Source organism: Myotis lucifugus, unplaced genomic scaffold (genome assembly GCF_000147115.1).
Source record: "Myotis lucifugus unplaced genomic scaffold, Myoluc2.0 scaffold_726, whole genome shotgun sequence".
NCBI lineage: Eukaryota > Metazoa > Chordata > Mammalia > Chiroptera > Vespertilionidae > Myotis > Myotis lucifugus.
In genome coordinates this window covers 56,316-67,290 of record NW_005871774.1, presented here as the reverse complement: position 1 = coordinate 67,290, position 10,975 = coordinate 56,316, and the positions used below count along the sequence as shown (strand labels likewise).

General features: G+C 56.4%; 1 protein-coding gene across 1 annotated transcript in view; it reads left to right on the top strand.

The window, feature by feature from the left end:
• The first annotated feature begins 409 nt into the window (after nt 1-409).
• Nucleotides 410-10,975, top strand: part of PRRC2B (proline rich coiled-coil 2B) — a 51,937-nt gene continuing 41,371 nt past the window's right edge. The window contains 8 exon segments of the mRNA XM_023746729.1: nt 410-578; nt 1,301-1,478; nt 4,299-4,401; nt 6,257-6,329; nt 6,647-6,790; nt 8,620-8,861; nt 9,310-9,431; nt 9,858-10,000. Of these exon segments, the coding sequence (XP_023602497.1) occupies nt 464-578; nt 1,301-1,478; nt 4,299-4,401; nt 6,257-6,329; nt 6,647-6,790; nt 8,620-8,861; nt 9,310-9,431; nt 9,858-10,000 (1,120 nt within the window). The 5' untranslated portion in view covers nt 410-463.

Genomic DNA, 10,975 nt, shown 5'->3' with positions numbered 1-10,975 from the left:
CACACACCCGCCTGTTCCCGGGTGACACTGCCTTTAGTTGCCTCCCGTGGATTGGTTATGCTTGTCCTTCCGTTGGGTCGTGTACCTCCCTCCCTGCTCTGCCCGTCTTACTGTTGATGTTTCCTGGAGAGGCTGAGGCACCCAGGCTGTGAGAGCTGACATTTCTGTTGATGAGCAGTAGCCTTGGGTTGTTTCAGAGGGAGCAGGTGAGGGGGAAGGTGAGTGTTGGGCGATCGAGTGGACAGAAAGCTCTGAATGGGAGCTAAACTGCCTGCGAGGCAAGGGTGGTTTCTAGGGAGAGTCGACAGCTCTCTTTAGATCTGCGAAGAGATCCGTGACTCCTAAAGGATTTACTCACTGGATCAGAGGTTCGGTGGATTGACACACTCTTTTTTTTTCCATTTCAAAGGCAGATCAGGGCGGTGCCGAGAAAAATTTCCTTACTAGATGACATTTCATCGCAATGTCCGATCGTTTGGGGCAAATAACCAAGGGCAAGGATGGGAAAAGCAAGTATTCGACGCTCAGCCTGTTTGATAAGTATAAAGGAAAATCAGTAGACGCAATCAGATCCTCAGGTAAGAGCCGGGGTCGGGGCCAGGCCCTCCCGCTTTCCCTTGAGTGAGAACCTCCTGGTCCAGGACCGTGGCAGCCCAGAGTCCTCCTGTGGGCAGGGAGGGGTCACCCGGTAGTTCTGGGCAGCAGCCTCCCCCGCTCCTGTGTGAGGTCTGATTTCATACCCTGACTGCTGTGGGGGGCTGCTCCCCCTCTATCTTATCTTACTGAAACCAGGGGTATTTTTAGCCTGGTGGTTAGAATGGAGCTTAATTTGCATTAGACTTACCCGGTTTAGAGTTCCTGGTTCCAGGACTCTGGAATGTGGTGGGAAAAATTCCTGCTGATGCTATCCCTCCCCCAGGAGGGTTTTATGAATGCCCAGGCTTGGCGGGGGCTAGGCAGGGCTTGGTCCTTTCAGTCCCACTGTAACGAGGCCAGAGCATCTCCTCTTGCAGAGAGGTGCCTGCCGTGTGGGCCTGAGGTTTCTGGGCCTCAGCTCCTAGCCTTCTGCCCGCTGTGGAAATGGAAGCTTCCGTGTCTTCCAAGGCCTTGGCGAAGGGCTTGTCACATGACTAACGTGACCACCGGGCAGCGCTGTTGTTTCCCTGGCGGGGCCACCCCTCGTGTGTGTCCTGTTGCCTTTGTCACGATCACTTGGGTTTTGAAAGAGCAGCTGAATGACCTGGCCTCTGGCCTGTCCCCTGCCCGTGCGCTATCTGCTTCCTTCCCTGTCTCCCTGCAGTAATTCCTAGACATGGCTTACAGAGTCTCGGGAAAGTTGCCACAGCCCGGCGCATGCCACCGCCCGCAAACCTACCGAGCTTGAAGTCTGAAAACAAAGGAAACGACCCCAACATCGTTATCGTACCCAAGGACGGGACGGGATGGGCAAACAAGCAGGACCAGCAAGACCCAAAGAGGTGAGAGCAGAGGGCAGGCGGCTCCGGCACCTCCCTGCCCGCACGGGCGGCGCTGGGGACCTGTGCCTGCATTCTCCTCCCTGCCTGCCGTCTTCCTGCCTCTCGGAGCCAGTGCAGCAGCGTTTCTGTGGGCCGCCTGGTCCCCGTGACCAGCCCCCGGTGCCTCATTAGAAAAGGCCCATCAGCCGCCGGCGCACATGCGGCCACTCGGAGCCAGTTCCCGACGAGCCTCTGTGGGCAGAGCTGGCGCCTGCACGCTCCGTTCTGGGGTCCCTGTGTGCGGGCGGGCCAGCAGCCGGCCTCCCGCAGAGGAGACCGCTGCGGGGCCCGAGGCAGAGCAGCCCGCAGCCTCGTGACCCGGGTCTGGCATGGAAGTCGTTAGGGAAGCAGCACCGCTGCGTGCGGGGCGCCTGAGCCCCCAGCTGTGTCCTGACGGGGCTCTGGCCAGTGGTAGGGGCGTCCAGGGAAGAGGACGGGGGACTTGTGCTGGGAGGACGGAGGGGACAGAAACCTCTGGCCGAGGTGAGCCTGTGTGGGATGAACGCTCCCCGGTCCCGGCCGGTGCACCTCTTGCCCTGCATCTCACGGTCCGGCTGCTGGTGCTCGGGATCCGGAACAGCTGCTGACGGGCGTCCTTCCCTCTCCCTGGAAACGGCCACACCAGCTTTTGTGAAACTTCTGTGTAGTTGCTCCGGGCAGGGTGGAGAGAGCGAGCAAATAATCAGTCAGATCTTAAAGTAGCAGTAACCACAGTAGCGTCCTAAACGCTATTTAACATTTTTCTGACAGTTTGCTTGGGCATCATGCTGGCTGATGGTTTAGTGTGAATTTGGACCGGACAGGTGTGCGGGATGCCCAGCCAAGCGGCCCGTTAGCTTTATGGCACCGGGAGAATCATTTGACTTCTGAGCTTCATTGTCCTGTGAAGTAAGAACATACCTGGCTCCAGGGGCAGTTACAAGAGAGATGAGAGAACACAGCCAGGGGCTTAGCACAGAGCCTGGCCCGGAGGAAGCGCGTGGCAGATGCCCGCCTCTGTCGTCATTGTAATCAGATGGCGGACACGACAAACTCTAGAGAAATGGGTATGACACCTTTCAACACAGGCCTTGAAATGCCCGTGCTACGGAAAATTCTAGAGAGAGGACAGCACCGCTCCCTCCCTGTGCCTGTTCTCACGCAGCGCTGGCCAGAGCGTTGCAGCTTTCATGAGGCCGTGGTGCTGCATGTCTGCTGGGAGGGTGGTGAGTGTGGAGACGGGAGGCAGCAGACCCACCCGGCCCTGGGTCTCTGCTGCTGCTGGGCCTGCCCTCCTTGGGCGTATTGAGGGGTGGGAGGGGGAGCAAGTGCTTAGCGGGGAGCACTGAGGCAGCACTGCCTGGACGCTCCTGCTTTGGGTAGAAGGTCATGTGAGAGGATCGGCGGCCTTCATGTCGGAATGGTCACGATGGGGATGAGTTACTTGGGTGAAGTGAACCTGGGGAGAGTGTGTGTCGTGTAGGATTGGACTTGAGCTTCCAGCGGGAGCGCCAGCGGTGGGTGGACTCTGGCGAGTGGATGGCTGACCTCCTCGCATCTTGCCCGGCAGAAGCTTGAATAGAAGAGTGACTGGAAGGCTGCTGAGTCAGCAGAAATCTCCTCAGGGCCCTTTCTCGTTCTCTTCTCAAGAGATGACCTGTGGGGCCCTGGCCAGTTTGACTCAGTGGTTAGAGTGTTGACCTGTAGACAGAAGGGTCACGGGTTCAATTCCCAGGTCAGGGCCAGTGGGGAGGCAACCAGTCAATGGGTCTCTGACATTGATATTTCTCTCCCTCCCCCCTCCCCCCTCCCCCTCCCCCCCTCCCCTTCTCCCCCTCTCCCCCTCTCCCTCTCTCCCCTAGCCCCCTCTCTCCCCCCTCTCCCCCTCTCTCCCCCCCCCTCCCCCTCTCCCCCTTCTCTCTCCATTCCACTCTAAGAATCAATGGGAAAATATCCTCCGGTGAGGATTAAAAAGTAAAGATGACCTATGGGGTGTACACTGATGCAGCCTCTCTTTGGAGGGCAGTTTGGCAATACCTTTTAAACTTCAAAACATCTTTGATGCAGCAATTCCATTCCTAAGAACTTACACTACTGAATTATGCAAAGGTGTACAAAGATATTTATACAAAAATGCTCACTGCGGTTGTATCTTTAATAGAAAAAAACGGAGATTGGTAAATTATGGTCATCCAATTGTACTGTCATTAAAAGAAAGAGGTAGGTCCCTATGTATTGTCATGAAAAGATGTTAAATTAAGTAAAATAGTTACAGAATTGTATGTGTGGCATACTCTGTTATGTTGAGAAAAATCTGCTTCGAGTTTCTCTCTGGAGGATGAGATCATGAGAAATTTGTTACGTGTATTGATAAGTTTAGTTTTGCTATGAGCAAATATATTTTACAAGCCAAGAGATGGTAACCGTTGTTTTTTAATCTGCTGTTTCAAAGCAGGCAGCCCCCTGAGGAGCTGTGAGGCTTGGTCAGGAGGAAGGGACTCAGAGCCCCCTCCCTATAGTGACTGAGTTTCCCCATTGGCAGGTCCTCCATGACTTCACTGTTCACATGAGCTCTCAGTGTTTGCAGACAGAGGCCTGTTCTGCCCTGTTGATGCCAGCGAGTAGACGGCAGACGGGGTATTTGCCAGCATAAGCGTCTCCTGGGGAAGTACTCCTATTGGCCAGAGGGCTCTGGCTCCCAGTGAGCCGCTGATGAGCAGCTGTGGCTTTTGGAAATGCAGAGGGACCTTGTCGTGGCCTGTGCCGCATCTAATCCTCCCTGTGTGTCCTGCCTCTGTCTAGTTCCAGTGCGACGGCCGCTCAGCCGCCGGAGTCGCAGCCGCAGCCGGGTTTGCAGAAATCTGTCTCCAATTTACAGAAACCGACTCAGCCAGTCAGTCAGGAGGTAGGTGCTGGAGCCCCCGTCCTGATGTCCAGATGTCGGAGCCACCTAACGCCCGCCCCCAAGAAGGGTGGCTTTGCTTGACTTGCTTATACCAACGGCAAACTGATGGAGAAGACCCCACACAGGGCTGAATACAGACACCTCCTTTGAGTCTGTTGACTCCTGTGAAGGTGAAGTCACTCAGGTAGATACAGAGGTCAGGGCCCCCAGCTGTGCCATAAGCAGACAGGAAGTGGTCGGCCATAGGAAGGGGAGTCTGGAACACAACATCTAGAAGCTCCTTTCCTGTTGGATGTCTTCTCAGTGTCTTCAATGTGCACCCTGACTGAGAGAGGACAGCAGGGACAGCAGGCCCCAAATTGATTTGCCCTCGGAAACCTTTTTAACGAGGTCTCTAGGGACTAGTCGCGTCTCAGAGCCTCCTTGGGAAATGCCCAGCTGCAGTCGTCGCTTATTGTTGATGCATTAAAATGTTTTTCTGAAGAGAAAGGCGTGACCGAGCTGAGCAAGAGCTCACGGTACACTGAGTCCATTGGAGGCTGGGTGGGTCCCAGAGACTGGCAGGGCTCATGCTTAGCTGGTGGCTAGAAACCGAGATGACAGTCTTGAGTATTTTAGGTCAAAAGAAACCTAGACAAGACCCCTGGCACTCACCAGACTCTTGAAAACAACTCTAACCACCGAACTTCAGTCTCGCCGTGCTGCCTGGCAGCAGGAGGCCTGAGACGCCAGCCCCCGGCTGTGGGGACGTTTATAGCTTTGCCAGAAGGAAACCCCACCCGACAACACCAAACCGTACTTTTGAAATTAAAGAGAAAAATCATATTCGTGTGAGGCTCCATATTCATTGGCCTAAATCCACGGGGTCTGCCGAGTATGTAGAGTTGAATTCACGTGTTTCTCAGAATCTGAAACAGTGAGACTGGGAGCCAGTTGGTCAGCCCCGGCTGCACAGCACACTTGCCTTGGGAGCTGGTTGACAGAAAACATGTGCCTGGACCTCACCCCTGGAGAGACTGGGGAGGGGCCGGGGCATCTGTTGAAAGAAACTGTGTTGGGGACCGTCTCGGAGCCCGGCCTGGAGTAGCGCAGGCCCTGCCCAGTGCTCAGTCAGCTCCTCTCGGCCACTGCCTGGCTTTCTCTCATATGAAGAGGAGGTGAGAGGAGACTCCGTTTCTAAAACCTCACCCCAGAGCTTGTACGGTTCTCTTGGGATGAAGTTCACCGGCAATAATAGCAACCCCTCCTTGGCCCTGTAGGTGCCTCGTCCAGTTTAGTGCCTTTGGCTGCATATAGACACCAAATGGGAGGCTGTGGGTTGGCCCTGGTGCCCCTCTGCTTCCTGCTGGCTCTGGAGGTGCAGCCCTCCTGGGGGGGCCGTCCACCCCAGCTGCATGGTCCCCTTATGTGGTCCTTTGGGCAAGACCTGGGGGCATTCCAGCCACCATGGCAAGCATTCAGGGCAACTCCCTGTAAGTAAATGGCTTGTTAGACCCAGTCCGCTCTGCACTAAGGGTAAGAGACAGCCACTGCTGTGAGTGAGTGCGGGCGGGGGTGGCTGGAGAGGAGGGGTCATGGGAAAGGGTAGCTATTTAATTTGGTACCTAATCCAGGAAGTGGTGAGGTTTTGCTCATTGAGCTCTGTGGTAGCTTTGCCTTCATTTGGAAGGGGGTCTGGTCAGCTGAATGCTGTTGGAAAAGGCAGAGCTCCTGTGGCTGATCCCACTCGCACGTGGCCGTGGACTTGTGGGCCTTGTGGTGGAACCTGGCGGCGGTCGTGAACGCCTTCCCACGTGCTTGGGGAATGGTCAGCAGGCCGATGGGGCTGGCTCTTCTAATTCTCTTCCTTTTTCAGAACACAAATACAGTGCCAGGTGGACCAAAGTCATGGGCACAGCTGAATGGAAAGCCAGCAGGACACGAAGGTGGTAAGTGGGAAGAGGTGGGCAGGACGGGGGCACGCCTTCTCGGGACCATTCCGGTTGGGTCTGGGTTGTCTTGGCCTAAAGCTTTGAGAGTCACTGCTCTGGGGGCCTGGCCTTGGCCCCAGGGAGGAAGCGCTGATTCTGAAGGCATGTCGGTCAGCTTCTGGGACCCTCGGGGAGCCCTAGTGCGCTCTGCCAGCCCTGACGCCGATGCGGCGCCGCACTCCTGGCTGCGTGGCCGGCGTGCTTGGAGTTGCTGAGGCGGAGAATCCTTGGTGCTGACCTCCCTGGCTCCATAGTCTTTCCGGTTTTCTCGACAGGTTTAAGGGGCTCAAGCCGACTCTTATCCTTCTCTCCCGAGGAATTTCCGACGCTGAAAGCAGCTGGCGGGCAGGACAAGGCTGGCAAAGAAAAGGGCGCCTTAGATCTGTCGTATGGGCCAGGACCAAGCCTCCGCCCTCAGAGTGAGTGAGCTGCAGCCCGTCGGGCACACGGGGCACAGCATCTCCCTTGCCTTCCTGCCCTCAGACAGGAGTGTGCGGGGCCTCAAACAGCCGGGCTCCTGAGGCCGGGCTCCCTGCCTGGAAAGCGTGGCTGTTGCCCTTTGCCTGACCTCTGCACCCACTGGACTTGGACCCTAGGCTGGTCAGGAGGTCACCCCTTCTTTCTTGTTGTTGGGTGGGCCAGGCCTGCCTGCCTTCCTGGCTGTTATCAGAAAGTTGTGCTGTGCTAGGTGGTCATGGCAAGGATGGGCAGACCAAGGGCCAGCTGCCTTGGTCCCTGATTCAGGAGCGGTTTTCTAGACCAGAGCTTCCCAAACCGCGAATGCCATCAGGGTCACTTGGGGAGTGTGTTACACGGTGTGACTCCCAGCCTCCCACCCCCGCCAACTTAGAAGTCCTGTTTTTAACATGTGCCCTTGCGTGGCCCGCTCAGCGCTGACTCCGCGGCCCATCTCTGGGGTCTGGTCCAGGAGGGGCAGGAGTGTGGAGTGAAACTTGCTGGTGAGGTTTTTAGGGGCTGTGGGTGGCTTAAAGTGTTATTTAGGAATGAGATTTTCTACCTGTTCTAACCAGAGGTTCTGAAATGGCTCTTGTTTTTTTGGAGGTGCGTTTGGGGGTGTGTGGAAATATGCGGGACTGGTGTTTGCTTGTCGTGATTAACCCCCAAGAGCGGAGGTCCTGTAGAGGAAATGATCACAGTGCAGCTCCTTCAGCGCCCGCCTTCCGGTGGCCTGTGCGGAGTCGTTTCGTCTACTCCAAAGACACCCTGCAGTTCCTTCGGCCAGGAACGGGAACTTTCTGGGTCTAGTTAGGATGCGTGGCTTATAGGACCATAAACAGTTAGAACTCAGAGGAGCTTCTGGGGTGGGTTCCATCTCCTCTTCTGAGAAGAGGAAGAAGCAGATGGCCAAGGGGTGACCCAGACAGGGCTTACCCGAGCCCACATGCGGGGCTTGGAGGCTAGAGCTGAACCCTGTGTTGTGGCTCCGCCCTCAGTCTTACTCTTAGGGTCCCACACGCAGGGAGCTTTCATGTTTTAACTCATCACCCAAGTGAACTGAAGCCAGCAGGCATTTGGCTCCTGCAGCTTCTCCTGGGCCTGTGATTCCAGCAGATCCTGCTGCGTTTGGCAGTTGGAAGCATCATGGAGAAAGATAGCTTGGTCGGCAGGCTCCCCCACCCCGGGCCCTGCAGGAGGCCCCCCTCCCCCGGCTGGTGCAGGGTAGGTGGGGCCAAGGCCTGTGGCAGGTCCAGACCCTTCCAGCAAGAGGGTCTGGTCTACACCCCCCCACTCCGGGCAAGGGCTGCTCTGCTTCGTCTTGTGAACGGGGCGATCTCCTTGATTAGAGGGGCCACCGCTAAACGAAGCCGGAAACATGTCAGAACTCACTCTGGTTTCAGGTCAAGTCCAGGGCTGCGGGCAGTGCCCGTCCTCCGGGACTGGGGCGTCTGTGGGAGGAGCCGTGGCTGTTTCCATGGGCTGCCTGGTGCCTCTGCGGCCGGCGCCGTGGTGATGGGCTCCTGTCGGTCGGGGAAGATGCGCACACACTTGCCTCCTCTCTGGGGACCTCGCTTTGTCTCACAGTCAGGCTCCCTCAGCAGGTTCACACGCCTTGGCCAGTGTAGTCTGCCCCCACCTCCCTGACACACTTGACCGGGACCCTACTCTTACTTTTTGTTTTTTGGGGGGCTTTTTTGGTGAATGAGGGGGTCCCTTGACCTTCAGAACCTCATACAGTCCCTCCTCCCCCCTTCCTCTTTCCTCTCCCTTTGCCCCTTTCAATTTCCAGATGTGACAAGCTGGAGGGAGGGCGGTGGGCGAAACATAATTTCTGCCACGTCTCTGAGCGCCTCCCCCACTGAGCTGGGCAGCAGGAACTCGAGCGCGGGAGACGGAGCCCCCTCCTCGGCAGGCGCCAGCGATGCTAAGGACCCCTCTCTCCGCCCGGCTCAGCCTGTTCGCAAAGGGGCTTCGCAGTTCCTGGGGAACGCATACCACCCACCTACATACCATGACATGCTTCCTGCCTTTGTAAGTCTTCAGGGGCGTTTCCCACAGTCAGCCCGTCCGCGTCCAGTAGGTCTGCTTTCCGGGGGGCGTGTGCACCTCCGGTGCCCCCCTGGCTGCACGCCTCGCCCCGTCCCTGCCTTGGAGGTTCCGTTCGTGTCCCTTGGAGGTTCCGTTCGTGTCCACTCTCTCTCCTCCCCAGTCCCCAGGGCCCCGGCTTCTTTCCCTGCTCATGTGCTCATCTCAGCCTTGGCTCTTGGAACAAGGAGAGGCAGGTTCCCCCCAAGGCACAGGCCCAGGTGTACTAGCAGCAGGAAGGAAATGGGGGAGACGGTGGCAGGTTAAATGGGAAACCCCAAGAGTTCCTGCTTCTTTTTCCCACTGTTCATTTTCCAAAACAAATTCTAATGCAAGTGGAATGGAGAATTGGGGTCATCACCAGAAAACCCTGTTCATTGATGTCACGTTTCAGATGTGTTCGCCACAGTCATCCGAGAACCAGGGTACAGCGGAACGAGCGTCTTTCCCGCCTCCGCCGCTCCGCCTGGAGCCCCGAGTTCCTTTCCGACAGTTCCAGATGAACGACCAGGACGGGTAAGGCCTGCTGCGGGCGCGCAGGGGGAGCTGCCCACGGGGTGACCTTGGACACCAGGCGGCTGACGGACGGCAGTGCTTGGTCTTCTAAAGACCGTAGTGCCTGGAAACCAGCTCGCAACCCGGGTGTGCGGACGCAGGCCGGGCCGGGCGGGAGGTGGGGGTATGACCTGAGTTCCTGGCACAGTGGAGGTTTTGGCACGTGCCCTGGCCCCTGGGCGTTCGCGCCCAGCAGTGCGGCTGCAGGAGGCGGGGCTTCTGGCCGGTGCCTTTGCTCCGTTGTGTTCCTTTCCAAAGGGGGTGGCTTCCACATCAAACGCACACACAGACCTTGCAGTTCAGGGCTTAACTTTTTAAAAGCGTTTGGTTTTGCTTCCATATGTGTAGTTGACATAAGTCCAGTGTCTTTAACTTTTCTCTCATCAGAAAAGACAGCCGGCTGGGCATGCCCCGCCCGCCCCGCCCGCTCAGGCAGCTGGTGGAGCGGGCGCCGCGGCCCACCATCATCAATGCCGAGAACCTCAAGGGCCTGGATGACCTGGACACCGATGCCGACGATGGCTGGGCAGGTGGGTTGTGTTTCTGAGTGCGCTTTCCCCGGGGGTTAGAGGCCGGCGGACACCCGTCCCTGCCCAGCCAGGGTGAGCGCCCTCGCGTGGTTTCCTGGGTGCGGGGACTGAGCACGGGGGCGGGGAGCAGCTTCCGTGCCGCAGAGGTCCTGGCTGGCACTCACAGGTGGCTTCCCGGCCCATCCGTGTCTTCTTTTGGTCTTTGGTCTTGATCTTAGAGCTGTGGTAGATTTTGCTGTTAACTTTTTTTAAAGACTTTTTTTATAATGGAAAAGTTAAACCAAGAAAAATTGTGTAATGACCCCCCAGCTCCCCTCACCAGCCTCGGCAGGTTCCACCATTCTGCCTTTCTTGTGTCTTTCCTTTCGCCCACTCTCCACCCCCAGCCTGATGATATGCCTTTACAATCCTTTGTGTTTGTTTTCACGTAAATTTTAATTACATTGAAAGACACACAGCTTAATTGTACACTTTTGACAAAGGGATACACCTGTGAACCTTTTCCTCCTCCCCCCAGTCCCTTCCTGCCGGCCTGCCACTCTTGTGGCGCCTCACCTGGAGCAGTTTTGCCCCTTGTATGATTACAGGCAAATGGGTCACACAGCTTTTCCTCTGTGTCATGTTTTTGAGATTCATCAATGTTGTTATATATGTCAATTGTTGCTTTTAATTACTGGGGCATATTTTATTGTATCAATATACCTTAATTTACTGATCCACTTAAAAGCTCCATCGTGTATAATCTTCTATAATAATAAAAGCGTAATATGCTAATTAGACCGGACGTCCTTCAGGACGACCTTCCAGACAAAAGCTGGTGCCGGCAGCCGGGGGAAGGAAGGCCTACTCTTGCACGAATTTCGTGCGCCGGGCCTCTAATATTTTCATGTCTCTTGAGTGCACAGCGGGGAGTGGAAGTATTGGGTCAAAGGGTAGGTGTGTGATGAGGTGCACAAGGACCACAGACCTTTGCCA